Here is a 21,474-nt window from a genome sequence, read left to right as displayed (position 1 = left end):
GACGCTCCATAATTCCAGCAAAAATATTTCCCACCGCTTACTGAATACTGAATCGCTAGAAAGAGATATAATTGACAGCTACTGAGGTCCGCGCTTACATAAACAATGAATTTGGGAAAATATCGGCGTTGGAATAGTGGTGGATTACAATCGTAATCCACGCGCCTAACGAAGGGTTAAAAACACGTAGATAATATAGATAAAGTTCAGTAGCAGTCTATATGTTGGGGACCCCGCTTTGACAGGCTCAATTTCTTCAACTTTACATCGCTTAAGTAGAAATTGGTGAGTCATAACCATCCTTGAAATCTGACAGGAAAAGTTGATGAAATGTGTGTAAATTTTCAAGGATCACTTCGAACAATTTTTCGTTTTTTGAATTTGAATTGGTCTTTCACGAAAACAAGGAATAATTCCTTGCTTAAACTCAACAAATCTTATCGAACACTAACTTGATATGTCTTTGGCTGACTTTCTTTCTCTTACGAAATATCAAATTATTATAAAAGGCACCCGATTTTAGCCGATAAAAGGCATAAAAAGGAATTTTATTTATTGAAAATTTATTAATTGAAAGCAGCCTATTCGATTAATTTTTCAACTCCACCAATCTTCTGCCTCCCTGAAGAAATTGTTGTTTCCAGTGTCTTCAAATCAAAAATCAAAATCAAATTTATTTAACAAATCATTACAAAACAATAGGTAACAATTAATAGTCAATGAAAAGAAAAAATAGTGAAACTAACAGAATAGTATAAAAAGAAAAATTGAATAATTATTTTACTTGAATTCGTCTGACAGATATTCATCAACCGAGTAATAACACTTGGAGATCAGAAAGTACTTCAGGCGTTTTCCATAGCATCTGCAGAATTTGATCTCGTCTGGGAGATGGTTGTACAATTTGATCGCCAAATAGTTTGTGGCCTTCTGTGTTTGTTTTATTCTGTGGTATGGTATGCAAAGATCATTTCTCTTCCGTGTGGCGTACTGATGGAATTCGCCACTCATTATATATTTACTCTTGTTTTCATGAATATGAATCAAACAAGCATAAATGAACTGACAACAAAAGGTCAGTACCTCATACCTTTTAAAATATTCTCTACAAGAAGTAGTGTTATTGATCCCTGCTAGTGTTCTTAAAGCTCTCTTCTGTTTCATGAAAATTGCGTTCGATTCAGGCGCATCACCCCAAATTAGTATACCATAAGATAAAGAGCTATGGAATAGTGCAAAGTAGATATCCCTCAGAACAACCTCACTGGTTAGTCGTTTTAATCTGTTCATGAGGAATATAACTGATGATAACTTTCTGGTAAGACTCTCTATATGGTTGTTAAATTTGAAATTATTCTGAATTTGAATACCTAGGAATTTCGCACTCTCGATGTCACGCGATCCTGGCCCACCTCCTATTTTCAAGATGTTCGTTTTTGCCACATTCCTATTAACATTATATATTATCATTTCGAGATAGACGTGTTTTAAACTCGCTCTGTGTGAATTGAAGTTTTTTTTAGTGATATACGCAATAATTCGGGATTAAACTTTTACCGATATGTTGCTAAAGATAAGACCTGTTTGGTGAATAAACTTTTGAAGTCATTGGGGTAGTAATCCCTAGTGAAATTCACGAAAAACCTTCATTTTTAGACCACTAGTTGTCGATAAATTTTCATTCCAGATGGAATGTGATAAGTGTAAATCGTCTGCTGTGACAGATCTGGCGACTTGCGATAAGTGTGCATATAAACAATGCAAATCTTGTTCCGGTTTGACAGCAACCGAAATGAGGGCCGCTGTACTACAAAAGAAGAATTTATTTTATTTTTGCCAGGATTGCTCTAAGAAATCGGAGAAAACAACTGTTGAATTAATGGAGGAATTGTTCGATAGTAAAATTGAAAAATTAGTAAAAAATTTTTCTTCAGAATTGAAAAATCTATCAGAAGAGGTTGTTAATATTAGGGAATCGAATATACAACTTATTCATCTCTTATCGTCCAATGTTTCTCTTCCACAAAAAATAAAATCCAACAATCCAAATGATGAGGGCACTATGAAAAATTCCATTCCAATTGTTGATGAATTGTCGTCGAAAAATGTTCTTTTAGAAAAGAAAATTAAAACCCTTGATACACAATTCAATCTGTTCAAGAATCAATTTAATTCAAATGAAACAAGAAGTAAAACAGGTGACCTTCAGAATAAATCTAATGGAAAAAAATTAAGTGCAATTAAAAACCAATCTTCACAACATAAAGAAATATCTGCTAACTCAATTATGACAAATTCCACCAATTATTGTCAACAACCTACACAGAAAGACGTAAGTAGGTCGGAATCAAATCTGGAATCTGTTCCCCGATTGAACACCAAAATCACTGAACCTTCGACATCAGTAAATATACAGCAGCAAAATGTTGTGGAATCTGAATGGATTCAAAAAATCCATCGGAACAGAAAAGGCAAAAACAAGAATACTGGTTTGATTGGTCAGAAAGATGTGAATGATCGTGGACTTTTTATAGCACCAAAAAAAGCTTTCCTTCATGTATCCCGTTTTGCCCCTAGCACGACAGTGGATGATATCAAAAACTACCTACAAAAAGATTTTCCAGAAGTAAAATGTGAAAAGCTGACATCTAAATATCCAGAATATTATAGCTCATTCAAGGTGATGATCGATTTAGTTAACTTGGAGAAGGCTATGAACCCTAACATTTGGCCGAAAGGAGCATATATTTCACGGTTTTTTCAAAAGCGCCAGAGGTCACCCAGCATGACAACCTAATAGGACCAACAAGTGGAGATGAAAAATTAAGAATAGTGCATTTGAACGCCCAGGGGATTCGAAATAAATCTAACCACCTGGAATCATTTATACTGAGTGATTGTGACATTTTGTGTGTGAGTGAACATTGGCTTGACGAAATGGAGTCGTCAGTCTTCAAATTGGAAGAATGGAACACAGTATCTTTCTTCTGCAGAACGAATTATATAAGAGGTGGAGTTATGTTATTATGTAAAAAAGCATTAAGTGAGAATAGTACAACCATAAAAAATTTGGTATGTATAGAGAAAGATATCGAGATCACTGCATCTTATTTGCCTGCTTATGATGTAAACGTAGTTGTTCTTTATCGTTCGCCATCAGGAGATCTATCAGTTTTTCTGAATGAACTTGAGAAAAATTTGAACATTCTATCTACGTTGAGGAAAAATTGTATAATTACAGGTGATTTCAATGTGAACTTCGGTGATCCGAAAGAGTCTGATGATCTTGTATGTTTGTTCTCGACTTTCGGTTTCAAGCAGACAATATATGGGCCAACTAGAGGCAAAAATTGTATAGATAACATTTTCATAAATTTCAATTTTAGATGTTATGCGACGGAAATAATCGATTTGGACTTTTCGGATCATAGGGGTCAAAGATTAACAGTAGAACTTCCGTGTACTTTCAATGAGACCATCTTTAAAAAATGTAGGCCTCTCACACAGATAGGATTCAATAGAATGCATGAAATATTGTCTGATATGAACTGGGATTTTATAGATTTTGTAGATGACCCAAATCAATGTTTTCACATGTTTCATAAGTTCTTCATAAATGTCTTTAATTTCTCTTTTCCTGAGAGGTTGATTAGGACTGGTGAAAATAATAAGCTTGGCATTAATTGGTTCACGGAGGATTTAAAAAATATGAGAAATCACTTACATTTTCTTGATGAATTGTACCGCAATTTCAAGCAGTTAGAAATAAAAAAATTAAGAAATCAATTCAGAAAAAAATATCATGATTCTTTAGCATCTGCTAAAAAATTGGCCACTGAAAATTTTTTGAAAAATTCTAACAATAAAGTTCGAGCAGGTTGGACAATTATTAATAATTATAGAAATAATAAAGTGCCTACAACATCATCCATTCTACCTGAAGAATTCAATATCTATTTTTCTAACGTGGCACTCAACATAGTAAAAGATATTCCAAGCTCTAACTATGTTAAATTTGATGACAGAAAATTGAGTACTAAATTTAATTTTGAGGAAGTATCTTATAGTGATGTTAGAAATATAATTAACTCTTCTAAGAATTCTACATCAAAGGATATTTATGGACTTTCTGTTAAGATTTTGAAACGCAATATAAATACTATTGTTATACCTCTCACAAAAATTATAAACAAATGTATTAAAAATGGAATTTTTCCCACTGACCTCAAGGTGGCTAGGGTGGTGCCCTTATTCAAAGATGGCGATAAGGATGATATGTCAAATTACAGGCCTATTTCAGTGTTGCCTCTATTCTCTAAAATATTTGAAAAAGCTCTGAACATGCAGATAATGTCATATTTTGAAAATAATCAACTATTTTCTAACTGCCAATTTGGCTACAGAAAAAATAAGGGTACGACTTCGGCCATTTTGAATCTAATCAGTTTTATTATGCAAGGTTTTGAAAGGGGTGATTATACGTTGGTATCATTGTTAGATTTGAGCAAAGCATTCGACTGTGTCTCACCGCTGATTCTTCTGACTAAGCTCAAGTATTATGGTTTTATGGAGAGCAGTATAAAACTGCTCCAATCTTATCTTTCCGATAGAAGCCAAAAAGTTTCAGTGGGTGGAAAGGAGTCAACTTTGAAGAATATCACATTAGGAGTACCTCAAGGTTCGGTTCTAGGACCCATCTTGTTTCTAATTTATATAAATGACTTTCCATCATGTCTACCAACCACAGTAAAATGTGTTTTATTCGCGGATGACGCTTCACTCCTTCTGAGTGGACCGGTGCTCAAACAGCTGCTAGAGGACTCGCGTGAGGTACGGTCGAGTGCAAAAAATTGGTTCAATTCGAATCAATTGATGCTGAATCAAGAAAAAACTAATATTTTAGTTTGTTCATTAAGATCTATAGATGAGAAGTTGAAAAAAAATGTAAAATTTTTAGGATTACATTTGGACCCTAAGCTCACTTGGGATGTTCATTGTGAGGAACTCTCTAAAAAACTGAGCAAAAATATTTTTGTTATCCGTACTCTAGCACTTAAAGTCTCGATTGAAACATTGCTGACAGCCTACCATGCTCTGTGTCACTCTTTAATAAAGTATGGTATTTTAGTATGGGGTCACACCACACATGCAGGAAAAATTTTTTCACTGCAGAGAAAAGTTATCCGTATTATGGATAATTTACACTATCAGGCGGATTGTAGAATTTCCTTTAAAAAATTTGAAATTATGACTGTTCCATGTGTGTTTATTTACGAATGTCTGAATTATATTCATGAAAGCCACACTCAACTGCTAAATACAGATGTTCACAATTATAACACGAGAGCACGCATGGATGTCAGAAATGAATTCTTCAGATTAACAAAAACAAAAAATGGTCCGAACTTCTGGGCATATAAACTGTATAACAAGTTGCCTCAATCAATGAGAAACCAGAAGGAACAATTCCGTTTTACTATTAAGAAATATCTCATTGATAATACTTTTTATTCATTGGAAGAATTATTTGCTAAGCAAATATAGGTAACAGCAAATTTGTAAAGATGACGAATGTAAATCGTAAGATATTAGCATGAATAAAGGATTATTATTATTATTATTATTATTATTATTCAACTGGAGACTGTTTGAACTAAACCAACTTTCGGCTTTTCTTAGTGTGATTTCTGTCTTTGTCCTTACTGATTTTTTGGAAATATTTAAGAAGGAAGTGTCATCTGCGTAGTTACAGACATAATCGCAAGGGATGTTATTTGGAAGGTCGTTGATATATATTATAAACAGTAGTGGTCCTAATATAGAACCCTGAGGTATTCCTTTACCGATCTTCATCCAGGATGTTTTTTTTCCTTTCAACTGTACCTGTTGCTGCCTACCCTGCATAAATGAAACAAGCAATCTAAGTGGTGGCCCTCGAACTCCATAATATTCAAGTTTACTAAGCAGAATTTCGTGGGAAACATTATCGAAAGCCTTGGAAAGGTCACATAAACTGAGCTCTACCTCATTACCCTCATCAAGACCTTCTGTTATTTTTTCAATAACTTCAACTAGAGCTGTAATAGTTGATCTCTTATTTCTATATCCGTGTTGTTGATCCGTGAGTAAGTTGTTCAATTCGAAGTATTCCATTAATCTCGTTCGAATTAGGCTTTCTATTATTTTTGATATTGTTGGAAGAATTGATATCGGTCTGTAATTATTCGGTACACTCTTATCACCCATATGTTTATAAACTGGGACCACTTTCGCTAACTTCATTGAATCTGGGAAAATACCTTCCTCAAAACACATGTTTACAATACATGTGAGAGGATCCACGATATAATCCATTAGTTCTTTCAACACAAAGGTAGATAAACCATATGCGTCACAAGTGGATTTTCCATGCAGAGATTGTATTATCTTTTTCACCTCATCCGATGTTGCGGGTTTTAAAAAGAATGACTTATAACTTTTTATTTTCAGATTTTTCAGGAATTCTGCAGATTCATTTAGGTCAATTTTAAGTACTGTATCATTTGTTTTCTTGAGAAACTTGAGATATTTCTCTGGATCGAGAACTATATCCTCGTGACATTTCTTCCTTAGAGAATTCACAATTTGCCAGGCTTGTTTCTGTTTGTTGTTAGATTGTGATATCTTCATTGAGTAATATTCCTTTTTAGCTTTCTCTAATGAAATTCTGTAGAGCGTTCTGTAATTCCTGTATATTTTAACTGCTTCGTTTTCTTTTTCAACTTGAATTTTTATTTGTAGAGCATCCAGTTTATTTTTTATTTTCTTTAGTTCTTCTGTATACCATGGTTGGTTTTTAGACTTTTTAAATTTGTTTACTTTCTTTTTTACAACTGGACAAAACATATTGAAGGCTGTTATGATTTGTGTGTGGAAATTATCAAATATTTGATTAGGAGTTCCCATTCTGTACTTGGCATCCATCCAATTGATCTTACTCAGGTAGTCTGTAAGCCTAGAAATGTTACTAGCAGATATATTCCTCACATATTTAATTGCTTTCTTATTCGTATCTGAAACAGAAGTGCTAAACTCAACTTTCTGGGTTAGATGGTCAGAAATATGTGGATTGAATGTACTTGAATGAATTATGTTTGAATCATAGTTATAGAAAATATTGTCTATGCAAGTCGACGATTGACAGGTAATTCTCGATGGTTGTCGGAACAATGGTGTAAATCCGAACTCCTTCATTAGGTTTAAAAATCTTTCAGAATCTTTAGTGGGCTTCAAAAGATCAATGTTAAAATCACCCCCAATGAAAATGATCTGATGTTTATCATTTCCATTCAGGAAGGTCAAACACTCTAGCAACTTGCAGAAAAATCGTTCAAGGTCATCCCTAGAGCACGAGGGAGCTCTGTATATAGCGATCACAAGTACTTGTAGTCTTTTAATTTTTACACCTGTTATTTCGAAATTCATTTCTTCTCCATATTGTTTTAGTTCTTCAATTGTTTCTGTTTCATGTGTGTCTCTGGTTATGATAGCAACACCACCATGACAAGTATACTTCCTCGAAAAATATGATCCAAATTTGAAACCGGGAATATTGAACTGTAGGTATTGTTCTTCTGGCATCCAAGTTTCTGTTAATATTGCAAAATCCACCGAATTTTCCACGAGAAATCCCTCTAACTGCTCAGTCTTATTTCTAACAGAACGACAATTCAAGTTAGTTAACCTATATTTAAATTTTCTCGTCATGTCGTCGGAAAAAGCGAAATCTCTTAATAACGACCCCAACAGGCCACGTTTCAGGTTTATTCAGATCGTCTAATAATCTAAAGTCTGCTCCAACCCTGAAGGCAATACTGGAAGAATTTTCTTTGCCTTGTATTTTATCAATTATAAATTGCTCACCCTGAAACTTTTGGCATAAATGATTTCGTATATGCTCGCATTCGACTTCTGGTTTAATTCTACTTATATGTAACCAAGCCCTTTTTGTGGCAGCAGCAAAACTAACACAAGCATTCGATGTATCCACCAACTCACTCGAACCGACAATCTTGACATCCTTTCTCTTCCTTTCCTTCGATTTATTGACTTCATCTCTATTTTTTACCAGCTGAAATCCAACATTTGAACAGGGTAGATCTAGACCTGCAGTATCCTTTGTACCATCAACATCATTCCTATCTTTCCCTCCTCGCTTAGAAATTCCTTCAACCTCGGCAACAGTGTTAACAACCTTGTCGATGGAAGATGCGGTTGAGAGGTTTTTTATTACTTTTGTATTATTTACTTTTGAATTACTTTTTCTATTACTTTCCTGCAGCAATGTAATGATTAATTTCTGATCATTAATTCTCTCTTCTAACTGAGTTACCAGTTTCAGAAGTACCTCATTTCCTTCGGATTTTTCTAGGTTAGGTCTTTGTTTATTTTCATCTAAATGTAGTTTCACCATTTCTTTAGTTTTTTCGAATGAAACCGCACTCATTCCTGTTACACTTTCGAAATTAATTCCTTTATCTATAATAATCGAAACTAATTGTTCTTTATTCATTCTATTCAGTTGAGTAGAGAGAAACGTAGTGTTTACTTCACCCGCCATTTTTCCTCGATGTAATATAATCTGTAAGTCTGTGAGTCTTCTGTAACTCAACTGTACAATTAATGTTTCTGTTGCTACCTTATAACGTTGATTATTATATTTAATGCTAAATGTCCTAAAAACCCTTCAGAGTTTTATAAGTATACGTGCATCACATATATAACGCTTGAGATCTCTAAGCAGGATTCTAGTTTTCAAAGGCAATGAATCCACCACCTATGGTATCTCATATGTCATGCTCAAAAGCAGCACCTCGAGATTTTCGTACTTACATACCTAATCCTGAAAAAATATGCTATCATACTATTCCACAAGTTCAAATCAAGTAAAACACCCAGCACTGCCGCGAAAGTCGCCAAAGACCTCTGCGACGTTCCATCGGGAACTCCGACGTCCACCGCAATCGAGAGTATTCCCGAGGCATCTTCCGTACCCGAAGGACAGTGCCTTCGGGGACGGGGAAGAGTTGGAGAAATCGAATATCTCCATGACTACGCCTAAATTAAGTCATCAATGAATCATTGTCGATGCAGATCGAGCAGGCTCTGAAAGGCTCCTAGGATCGACGAGCAGGCGGGGGTGTGTGATGGCTAGAATAAATTATAAATGTCGCAAACTGATGTGTTCGTTATATCCTTTCGGGTTTTCAGGATAGCGGGTCTTTTTAAACCTGATGAAAAATACGTTGCAATATTTTTTCCTTGGTCGAATTCAAAAGTTTATATCTTATTTGAAATAAGAATTATGTTTTTTATTGTTTAATATTCGGGAAATCGCGTTTTTGTGGGTATTATTAGAACAGTGGTGGACGACAGACGAGAACTTTATTGCTCCACTTACTAAACTGGGTTACAAACATAAAATCATATTGCACACCGTGAATTTCTACTTCCTTTTCTTATTCTCTAAGTTGTATGCCTGCGCAATGGTATCATGATGCCTGCACTCTAATTAGAGTAGGGAAAACATATTTTCTATTATATCTTTCTGAGAACCCTATGAATGAGAAAGTTGTATGCACAAGTTCCACGAAAGATCATTGTTACAATAATGCAGGAACATTTATAATAAGTATTGTGACGACATTTTCGGCTTGACACAGACATTATGTCTAATTGCTTTTTATTGCCGCAAATATAAGATTGTTTGGTTCAAACCACCTTTGACCTTCTTCTAATAATCTTGAGCACAAAATCTTGATCTCAAGGATAAATTTGTGTCATCTACATTATTATTACATAATTTGCCGAAACTACTTTATTTTCACCCAGACCAGAAAGAGCAGAATAAGCAAAGCCAAGTGGTGAAAAAAATACACTAAAGTAAATGGGAGTAGATGGAAACACAGGATAGCAAACCGAGCACCATAGTCCATTCAGCAGATACAAATTTGCTCACATCGTGAGAAAACTGTAACTCCACCACACACCAAGTTGACGCAGTTAATAGGGAAAAAAACCAATATCAATTACAGAGGAGACGAATGATTTGGAGAAAGAATTAGAAGGATATGAAGAATTTATGTGGGAACCACCGGTTTGCGATTTTATTCCAAATATATTAACACCAACAGAGATCAACGATTTCATCAAGAAATTACTCAAGGTGAGAACCAAATAATAAACTTCATCTAACAGAATATGCCCAGAGAAGTAATAGTAACGCTTATCGATATATCAAGAGGAGAAATGAGAACGGCAAGAAACCACGGAAAGGGCTCACACAAATACAGGCCGATAAGTCTACTATCAGCACTTAGAAAAAGAGTTAAGACAATTATTGCAAAAGACCAAACGATTAAACAGATAACACCAGAGTAATTCGGATTCAGAAAATATCATCCCACAGAACTATTGAGTCTTTTGGAATATTTTACTGAATGATTTCAGAACATTCAAACCACAGGAGTAATGCTATTAGATGTTGAGAGAGAGTTCGACCGAATATGGCAGAAAGGACTAAACTACAAGATGAGGATAGCAGGATGCAGGATATACTGCCAGAACCTGCAAAATAATAAGAAGCAACCTGAGAGACGGGAGTTTTTTGTTTGAAGTAGGTGAAACAGTATCTACCACTATATAAATAGAAGCGGAGTACCTCAAGGCTCAGTTCTAGGACCTCTATACTCTACAACATAAACCATAGAAAATACGACAAAAGTATTGGATAGGAATTCTCAATATTTCCGTGACATCATATCCGATCTGGATGAAATTTTTCTTATATCTATAGAATAAGAGCTGACACAATTTTCCTTTCATTTCATAAAATGTTCACTGTCCCCCAAAATCGTGTATTTAAGTGTTCCGTTTTGTCGTCTCACATCGTCGATTTCAAGCAACTCAATGCCGATATCTGAAGTTTCGATCGTGAATTGTTCTGCAGATACACAATCCATTACCTCCTATCCAGAGGCGACTGCCGGAAGTGTCCTGGCTATATCCGTTTTCGGAACCTCCATATCGAGGAGGAAGGGGAAAAGGCCGTATTTGTCATTCAGATCGAAGGCGCTGATTATTTTCTCCATTCGTTTACGGAAATGGACTTCTTGTAGTGGTTCATAGCGGGCATGCTTTGAATTGTCTGATACTGCCGAGGAGCGCACAAATCCCATGGGAGAAGGGAACAGAGTTCCGAATCCATTAATATGGAAGATATAAGGATGTTTTGGATCAACACAATAAAAAAATATTATATCATCAAAAAAAAAATGTTCAAGTGGCAATACGACGAACCCAGTAGATGAATGATAAAAAATTGAATGTACTGTCTTTATTCAGTGAACGAATGTGTCAGATTGAGCCCTAATCAGGAATTATATCGCTTCGACCAAAACCACACAAACTATTTTTATTTACAGTTCAAGGAGAATATTAATATTCTTTCGAAGAATATTAGTAGCAATTCTACCATTGGACTAGTTTAGTGATGTTGATAATACTATATTTGACACAATAGCATTAAAATATAGAGCAAAACTGATAAATCAGTGAAAAAATTTTGAAAATCCATCAATAAATGACTGAGAAATTGATTATTTAAATTTACGTATTTTAGCGCGGATTGCTTTGGTCTCCGACACGTCTGTGACGTCACGGCACTGGCCTGTGATCGCTACACTATAAATTACGTTTAAATACTTAGCCGCGCCAAGGCTCTCGCGCCGTTTGTAGTTGTACAGTGTAGTTTTAACTGGAGTTTTGTTTTTATGTCACGATAATGGAAGAAGGCTTCGTGAAAGGACAAAGTGACAATTTGTCTAAAATAGATATATTTGCAGTGATGGAGTTTTTTTATTTAGATCCATCTTATGCCAGTGCTGAAATAAAAGGAGTTAAACTTTTCAAGTAAGTATCTACTTTTGAGTTTGCTTCATCATGGTTCAACTTATAACGATGATTTATTTAAAAAACGTTTCATAAACAGTTTGTAGTTGAGTACTGGTTGTTGAAGTCTATCCATTATCAATGGCAAAACATATTTATGTGAGGAGTAAAAAGTAAAAAGAGAAAAAAGTAATTTATATGTATATATAGTAAGTTATTTCAGCCATCGTGTAACGGACAAAACACGACACGAACGGCACAAGTGATTGTACACCAATGAATTCGTAAGCACTCTGCGAATACCAGTCGTCTAGTGTGTGACGTCACGACACTTACACGTACTATGAAATTATTTTTCCAAGCGCAACTTCAAAGTCCCATAACTTTTTCATTTCTAGAGATATTTCAATGATTTTTCCACATTTTTGTTTCATTTTACTTAAATTTTTAGAATTAATCCTTAACAAAAAAATGAAAACTAATCCATTGAAGCATTTCGGAATTATGTCAATTTTGTATTTCCCTTGAGTCTAAAATTTGTGTTAAAAAAAGCGTTATTATTCATAACATCAACAACTTTAGTATATGGAAAATATTTTTCTTTGAAAAAAGAGAGTGAAAGTAGATTATAATAGTGGATATATTTTCGAAATAAACTGCTTTTTCGACCGAATTCTCCCGCTAACTAGAATTTTTCTAATTACATATTTAAAATTAATTATGATATTCTCTATTCTCATTGGTAAGAAAATCTAATTTATTGATTATGTCTACTTGATGAAAGCAATCCGAGGAAAATATCAAAATTATGAAAACAAAACCTTCTTTCTTTGATATGTCTATTTGATATATATTCTTTTTTGTGAAGAAATTGAATTTCAACCGATGAAGTATTAAAATCATGCAACATAAATATTTCAAAACTAAACAATATGATCGGCTTATCAATCTAATAATTGAATTAACATAAAGCAAGACCTACGTTTTGGAATTTCTGTATTTTAAATATAAGTTTCACTCATCAGCGTCTTTGAGAAAAAATACAGAATTCACAAACTCATAACTTTTATTGAGGACACCATGGGTTACAGTGGTAGCAATCCCAATATGTGAAGTCCTAGATCTTCTTTCTTACTCTTCTGTGAAATGGGTATGCAAATCATCATATCACAATTGAAATTACAGTTTCAGAGAATTTAACCTAGTCAATCAATGATCGATTTGAATCGTTGAGTAGACTTTATATCTTTTTGTCTTTTGGATATAGAAGACAAAATTAAAATATCTGAAATTGGTAATTCAATTATAAATTGCTGATTTGCATATCCATTTCACAGAAGTTTAAGAAAGAACTACTGAAAGAAGATCTAGGGACTATTTATGACTTACTATGATTAGCTTTCATTTGGATAAGTCTAGTAGTTTCAAATGCAAGTTGGTGAATTGAATATACTAAGTTTGTGAATCTAAAGAGTTTTTTGAAATGCAAGACGTTTATTAGGAAACATTGTATTGAAAAATGAAAAAGTTCAGTTATTCAATTTTTTAGCCGTAAACTCCATTCTACAGTTTTGGACTATTTATTTTTCTATTTGTTGCTTAAGATATTTCGTCTGTACAAAAAGTGATAGTGGAGATAGTCTGACAAACAGTGACAGTGAAGATAGTGAAGGTTTAAGCACGATATCATCATTATTTCGATATTGATAATTTTGTGATGTCATGGTTAACCCAAAATAATAACTGAAATTGAAACCTGAAACATATACGATGAATTTGGCATTATTCAACATATACCCATAATATCGTTTTTTTCTTTCATAATTCCAAATAAGATATTGTAAATTCGGAATTCTTTGACAGAATTATTTGCCTTGCATTCTCCTGTTTTCCCCTGGTAGACACAGATTACCGACCGAACCTGCTTTTACAAATAGGGAACACAAACATAGTTCCCACCCGATGCTATTCACCAAATATAAATTTGTTTCCTATAAATTATTTAACTTTGGGACTAGAAGGTTAATCTCTTGATAATAGTGGATCTGCGGAACGGTACGAGGGCTCCAGATTCGAGAATGTGTTGATTAAAGGATCCGAAGGAGGTAATTAGTGGTTTAACATTGATAAAGGTATATTCGTCAGTTTAAAATCCACACTAACTATATTGTATATTCCTATAATATTCGATTGTTGGCGAAAACTGTTTCATTGGAAATGAAGAATTTACTGTGACACATTTCATCACAAGAATGTTTATTCGTTACAAAAAATGCGTCTGATAGAAGTAATGAGATACTTATATATACAGGGTGACTCAATGGTGCTCGATCGGTCGATAACTCTTGTAAATGTTGGGCAAGGATAATCATTCAAATTTTGACGGAACCGACAGCGCATAAGCCTGAATTGTTTTTGACACCACAGGCTAGTCCGAAACTGGTGAAATACCTGCCTTTTGTTTTGAATACGACTGCCCAATTTGTTAATCATACCCATTATCTACCATGAAATTCTGATTACGAAATAATCCACTTCTCCTCATTTATTTAAGGTACTTTTCACGTAGGTCACTTTTTTTCCAAAAATTTCATGGTTGTAATGGTTTGAACTGAAGATCGTATCTTGTCAACTGTTCGAGATAATTATACGATTAATTCACATTTCTGAAAAATTAAAGTCTTATGCAAATTTACGGAACACTCTACAGGTGGTCCAAAGGATTCAGCTATTTTAAAAAAATTATCTTCAAAAACTGTCAATGAGTCCATTTTGTTAAATGGCATGCCTAAGATGCATAGAATACCTGGTGTGTTCTCTTTAAAATTTTTCGAATTCCCGCATCTGCCTGGTGCCGTTTAAAAAGGAAATACTGATTTTAGACACAACAAACATTCACAATAAATTACAATTCAGTTCATATCGAATTTTTACTCAAATGAATGGAATATAATGACAGACCATAGAATATAAAATATTATTGTTCTATACTCAAAATTCACGACAAGAGCGTAGAAATAGGGGGATACTGGGGGTAATTACACGGTGCTCCTAAATTGGAGATACAAATGAAAATGACAGATTTCCGGATCATTTTAAGAAAGAAAGTCCTATAACATGAGTCCCCAAACATTTTGTTTTGAGATACATGTGTTTGTGGGGATTACAGATTCCTGCGTTACCATCATGGTGGCGCTGCCAACCAGGTTAACGCTTCCCCCAACAGAGGGCGCAACAATCTACTCAAGCCTCGAAATACGCATCTTAAATGAAGATAAGCCAAGGACGCCCAGTCAAATATCAACCTACCTTATGTAGCACTTTGTGATTTATATTATATCTGTTTGTATATTTTATTTTACTGTTTTATTTTTTCCCCGCTAACTAGGAGTAGGCAGATAGAGGCCTAGTTAGCGCATGTCCTGTTACAGTTGTCCCGAGGTTAATCAGATTGAGGCCTGATTAAACCCCAGCATCGACCAAGTCGTCACGCTGTCCCAAAACTGGTGACCCCGACGTGATCAACGTCAACTTTATTAGTGACAGGGACGATTTGCTCGACAGACGCCAGGACGCCAGACGCCAAGATGCCGAATCCATCCGCCGCAGCACCCACTCCCGGAATACTCGCACGCCTCCAAATCCCGGCGTTCACCCCAGAGGACCCAGAAGTATGGTTCCAGCAGGTCGAGTGGACACTTGAAGATTTCGGGCTAACGGACAGCTTAGCGAAATTTAGGTAGGTGGTCAAATCCCTAGACGGCAGGTACGCGAAGGAGGTTCGCGACCTGATAATCAACCCGCCAGCACAAAAGCCGTATGAGACACTGAAGGAGCAGCTTCTCCAACGCCTGGGGAAATCACAGGCCCAAAAGACGCGACAACTTCTGGAGAGAGTAGAAATTGGAGACCGGAAGCCTTCTCAGTTCCTGCGGTATCTCCAACAGCTCGCTGGGGACAACGCCGCAGACGAGATCGTCCGCGCCCTGTGGATGGAGCGGATCAACCCCCTCGCTCGCGCCAGCATCGCCGCGCAGGCTGCCCAACCCAACGTGACCCTGGACGACCTGGCCAAGACCGCAGATTGCGTAATGGAAGCGCTAGGTACCGTCGCGCCGCAACAGGTGTCTGCGGTGTCACCTCGGGTGTCACAAAGCGAATCCCAGCTTTGTGAAGTATTGGAGAGGTTGTCGATGCGCCTCGACGAACAAAGTCGCGAGTTGAACGAGCTTCGTGCGGAAGTGCGCGGTCGCTCGCGGAACTACGGTGGTCCTACATCGGGTCGTCGTTCGCGTTCCGGATCACGAACTCGGTTCGGTGGTAGGTGCTTTTACCACCATCGGTTCGGGGCCAAGGCGCACAAGTGCGAGAAACCGTGCACCTACGCGGGTACCGACGACGATCAGGGAAACGGTAAAGGCAGTCGCTGAACGCGGCAGGCGACGGCTGCCCCAACACACGCCGCTTGTTTTTGAGGGACTCTGACACATGGGTCCACACACTACCCACTGCACTACTGGGGATCCGCGCCGCTTGGAAAGAAGATCTCCAATCCACCGCTGCTGAGATGATATACGGAGAACCACTCCGTCTTCCTGGTGAGTTCCTGGGTTCGACGTCGACGATGAACCTGGATAACTCCGACGATTTCGTTCGCGACCTGCGCCAGCACTTTCAGGCGCTCCGACCAGTCAGTGGCACCAGGCACGGTGAGCGGAAGATCTTCGTCTTTAAAGATCTCGCCACCGCATCCCACGTCTTCGTAAGGCACGACGCCGTTCGGCGTCCGCTCCAGCACCCCTACGATGGACCGTTCGAGGTGGTTTCTCGAGCCGAAAAGCACTATACCCTCCGAATTCACGGTACCAACGTCCCGGTCTCGATCGACAGGCTGAAACCAGCCTACATCGCGGTCAACGAAAGTTCACCGGAGGACGCTGTAAATCCGAACGAGGACGATGAAGACAAAGGAATTCTTTTCTTTTTACCAGGCGAGAACTCACCCCCGGCCCAACAACCCATCCCACCTGCTCCAGCAGAACCAGAGGCAGCAACGCAAGCGCCAGCAGTACGACGACCTTACACGACCAGATCAGGTCGGCAAGTTCGTTTCCCCGAGCGTTTCCAGGCGGGGATGTAATATATCGTTAATCACTAGCAAGGGGGTACTGTGGGGATTACAGATTCCTGCGTTACCATCATGGTGGCACTGCCAACCAGGTTAACGCTTCCCCCAACAGAGGGCGCAACAATCTACTCAAGCCTCGAAATACGCATCTTAAATGGAGATAAGCCAAGGACGCCCAGTCAAATATCAACCTACCTTATGTAGCACTTTGTGATTTATATTATATCTGTTTGTATATTTTATTTTACTGTTTTATTTTTTCCCCGCTAACTAGGAGTAGGCAGATAGAGGCCTAGTTAGCGCATGTCCTGTTACAGTTGTCCCGAGGTTAATCAGATTGAGGCCTGATTAAACCCCAGCATCGACCAAGTCGTCACGCTGTCCCAAAATGTTGAAGTTCAAGTTATTTTCTCGTATAACCTTCCCTTCACAAGATATTTAATATGAATTGGCCATAGATATTCCAGTTTAAAGTTTTCACTATGTGATATGCTAATTTTGAATGCAAATCTAGAGGGTGATATATTTTCTGGAAGGATGCCTGGTTCCTTCCTCCAAAACTATATTTTGGTGAATGGCTGTTAGTTTAGAAAAATGTAGAAAAAAAACTCTGGTCCAGTACTACACTTTTTGGTTTGTTATAGTTTTGTCGTATCTGCTATCGATTTCGAGAAAAATCTCTAGTAATCCTCAGGAAAATCCAAATTATTATAAAGATCCAGCTAGTAAGCTCTAATGAATGCATTAATTATAAGTTTTGGTATTTATTTACCTAATCTGTAGCGAAAATTAATAAATATTTGATAAACTGTACGACACATTAGAAACAACCTGTATATTGAAAGTAAAGCCTTTGTGGGCTCATATTCATGAAACTTTTTTTTCTCACAATTATCCAAGTAATTTCTCATTTTCCTTCGTAACTCTTATTTGAGAACAAGGTAAGAACAACCGAATTAGTAACAACAGAAATTATTTCGAGTAATTTGGTGCAAACTTCATTATCAAACTTATTTTTCTAACATTACGGATATGAATAAAAGTTGTCGTCAAAAATTTTTTTTTCGATTATCCCTCCCCAAGAAAAAAAGATCTACGCCCTTGGTTCACAAGAGTCGAGAATTGATAGAAATGTCAAATGTAAACGATGTATGCGCCATCTGAAAAGCCCGCGATCCCTCGAAATCAAGTAGGTATAAATCAGAAAAATCTCCCGTTTTGTCTGAAAGTTTTACAGGTATAAGTAGACACACCAGGTATTCTATGCATCTTAGGCATGCCCTAATGTTTTTTGCCTGTCGAATAGCCTAGCGAATTATCTTCATTTCTTGCCTAGACATATTTATCTCATAATGAATAATTTTCAAAATGATTCGAATTTCATATTTTATACTGGGGCTGGCTGTATACTTGGCACGCATACAATTTCAAAAAGATAAAATTCCGCAACTTTACTTAATGCCTACTAATATATTATATTATAAGATGAGCCAAATCAAAGAAATCATGAAAATATTCAAAAACATTTTATTTGACCAAATGAAATGGATACCTCAGAAAAAAAGAGGAACATGGTCTGAATTCTCTCAAGGATTTTGGTATTTTTTAAGTTAAAAACGCCTCATCAATTTTATCGCTGATTTGATCTGCCAGATGTCAGCTAACTTTTTTAATAATTTCAAACTGTTTGAAATGAGCTGCAGTTCGATTTGAAAACAGTTTGCAGACAACAGCAAACTATCGATAAATATCCATTTCAATATAGGTTAATCAAATCGATCCATTTTCAACAAATAATATTTTTTACCCATTTTCATGTTTATACAGTTCATCCACTCAATATGAAAATCGAATGTTTTTTCAAGATTCATATAACATGTGGTTTAATTTGTCGTTTATCAGTTATAATTTATTTTCGACTTTTGTTGAAAATTAGATGGAGCAGGTCTACATGTTGTAAATGTCTAAACATTTTCAGTAAGGGGTCAAATCTTCAAGATGATTAGGTGAAAAAATTCAAATACATACCTTTTTTCCAATTTCAATCATTTCTTATTTATATTTTGAAAAATGTTTTGACTATATTTTTCAAATAATTTTCTGCATATGCACATTGAAACTTACATAAGAGCCAAATTTCTCAGTTTTTCTCTCCTAAATATTCCGTTGTTTGAAAAAGTGTAACATTCAAAAATCTATATGGAAGACCTGAAAACCTGTTAAAGTAGACCTATTAAAATTTTATCGAATATTTAAAATGATGTAGTGTGGTCTACTTGCCCGCGAGATGGCATCGTGGGCTACGTGTCACTTTCTAATCTACACCAATGGGTATATAAACCCACCACTCTACGACACAGTTACCCTACTCCACTAAAGATATGGAAGTTGGCAGATATCACTCAGTACTGAACTGAAGATTCCATACATTATCTAGGGATGGAACACCGCAATACCCAAATAGAGGCCTCGCGAAAAATAGATGCAGAAGAATGTTCTACTGTTCTTGTTTTCAAGGGAAAATATAAAACTCCTGTTCAGTTTTATTCTATGTTTCTATTTGAGAGAACAAATACAAAAACCTTCGAATGACTAATAGATGTGCATTCACAGCAATGACAGATAATGACGCTCTTCAAAAATGTTCACCTCCATCCCTGAACCCCTCCATCCCCTAGGCCTCCCACTAAAAGATCCGCAGAATTCAAATGCGGACGCTTAAACAGAAATTTATCTTCGACTTTATGGCAGCCGCAAAGAAAAATCGACTGTATATGAATAAAACAGGACGATTTTAAACGTCTAGAACGGGAGTACGCTTCGGAATTATTCAATACTCTTAAGACGATACGACGGAGTCACGTATGGAGAACGTAGAAATATTTAAAATACGGTCTTTCCCGGGCTTATGTCCCGCGTGTTTTCTGGGATGCATAAATTGAAGGGAATGACGGAGTTTGGATGTATGGGGGAGGTGTGTTTGTGTCTATGTGACGGTCGTGTCAGGGCGTTTGATGTTTTGGCATCTTGCTGGGTGGTTTCTAGGCTGCAGTTATTCCCGAAAAATGCACGAATTGTAAAATATAGAAAGCTAGATAAGGAATTCGTGGGTGGTCGTTTTATTGAATGACCTTAGAACTCAATGGCTACTTCTCAACTATTAGGTGTATAGCTTTGCTTCCTCCGTTAGGCAATAGATGGCAGTAGCGGTATATGGTAGTCAAAGTGAATAGATCGCAGATGTCATATCGTCGGCTAAGAGTGTAAATCTGCTATGTCCATAATGAACAATTTCACAGGAGACCGAAAAAACCGTACAGTACAGTGTTATAATAATAATAATAAAGGTGTTTATTAATGAAAATACATTCAATAAACTCTATTGAATGTATTTTCATGAATAAACTCTCTTATTATTATTATAACACTGTACTGTACGGTTTTTTCGGTCTCCTGTGAAATTGTTCATTATGGACATAGCAGATTTACACTCTTAGCCGACGATATAGTAAGCTTACGAGCCAAATGCTCGTCATTTGCGCGAGGTTTTAATTTTCTGATTTAATATGAAGAAATCTGCGGCTGAGGCTCATCGAATGCTCTCAAATACCTATGGCGAGGCCGCTATTACTGAAAGAACGTGCCGAGAGTGCTTTCAACGATTCAAGAACGGTGATTTAGAGGTCGAATACCAGCATGGCAGAGGAAGAGAGAAGGTTTTCGAAGATGCAGAACTGGAGGCATTACTTGATCAACACTTGTGTCAAACGCAACCAGAATTAGCAGGACCATTCGAAGTGACGTAACACTCCATTTCAAAACGCCTGAGATTGATTAAGAAACAAGGAAATTGATTGCAGTACGAGTTGAAGTCCAGAGATGTTGAAAGGCGTTTGTTTGCTTGTGTCTTGCAAGGTAAAGACGGAAGGAATTTCTGCATCGCATTGTGGCTGCAGTCGAAAAATGGGTTCATAACGATAATCCCATGCGCAGAAAATCATGGGTATATCCTGTCATGCTTCCACGTCGACGGCCAAACCGAATATTCACGGTTCCAAGGTAATGCTCAGTATTTAATATTATGAGTTGTTGAAACTGACTGAAAAAATCACAGGCGATCGTTATGGAACCCAATTAATGCGTTTGACTCGAGCATTGAAGACATTCTAGTAAACGTTGAAATGGGAAGTCGTACCCCACTTGCCGTATTATCCAGATGTTGCTTCCTCGGACTATAACATGTTTCGATCAATGGCACAAGGCCTGGCTGCCCAGCACTTCCAGTCTTATGAAGAAGTAAAAAATTGGATCGATTCGTGGATCGTTTCAAAAAATGACCAGTGTTTTCAACTCGGGATTCGTATGCTGGGAGAAAGTATTGGCCAGCGATGGACAGTACTTTGAATCATAAATGTATA

The 21,474-nt window shown here is 36.6% G+C and overlaps 2 protein-coding genes across 2 annotated transcripts; both read left to right on the top strand.

Annotated features, from left to right (window-relative positions):
• Positions 1 to 15,515: 15,515 nt before the first annotated feature.
• On the top strand, positions 15,516 to 16,358 carry LOC123675485. Its single transcript, XM_045610843.1, has 2 exons — positions 15,516 to 15,599; positions 15,672 to 16,358. The coding sequence occupies exons 1-2, from the start codon at positions 15,516 to 15,518 to the stop codon at positions 16,356 to 16,358; spliced, it is 771 nt and encodes a 256-aa protein (XP_045466799.1).
• Positions 16,359 to 16,495: 137 nt separating this feature from the next.
• LOC123675484 lies at positions 16,496 to 17,068 on the top strand. The gene has a single exon (XM_045610842.1). It carries the CDS (start codon positions 16,496 to 16,498, stop codon positions 17,066 to 17,068), a length of 573 nt encoding a protein of 190 aa, XP_045466798.1.
• The last annotated feature ends 4,406 nt before the right edge of the window (positions 17,069 to 21,474 follow it).

The sequence above is a fragment of the Harmonia axyridis genome, chromosome 3, assembly GCF_914767665.1.
Source record: "Harmonia axyridis chromosome 3, icHarAxyr1.1, whole genome shotgun sequence".
NCBI classification, from domain to species: Eukaryota; Metazoa; Arthropoda; class Insecta; order Coleoptera; family Coccinellidae; genus Harmonia; species Harmonia axyridis.
Note: the sequence above shows the minus strand (reverse complement) of the source record. Positions and strands in the feature narration are given on the sequence as shown.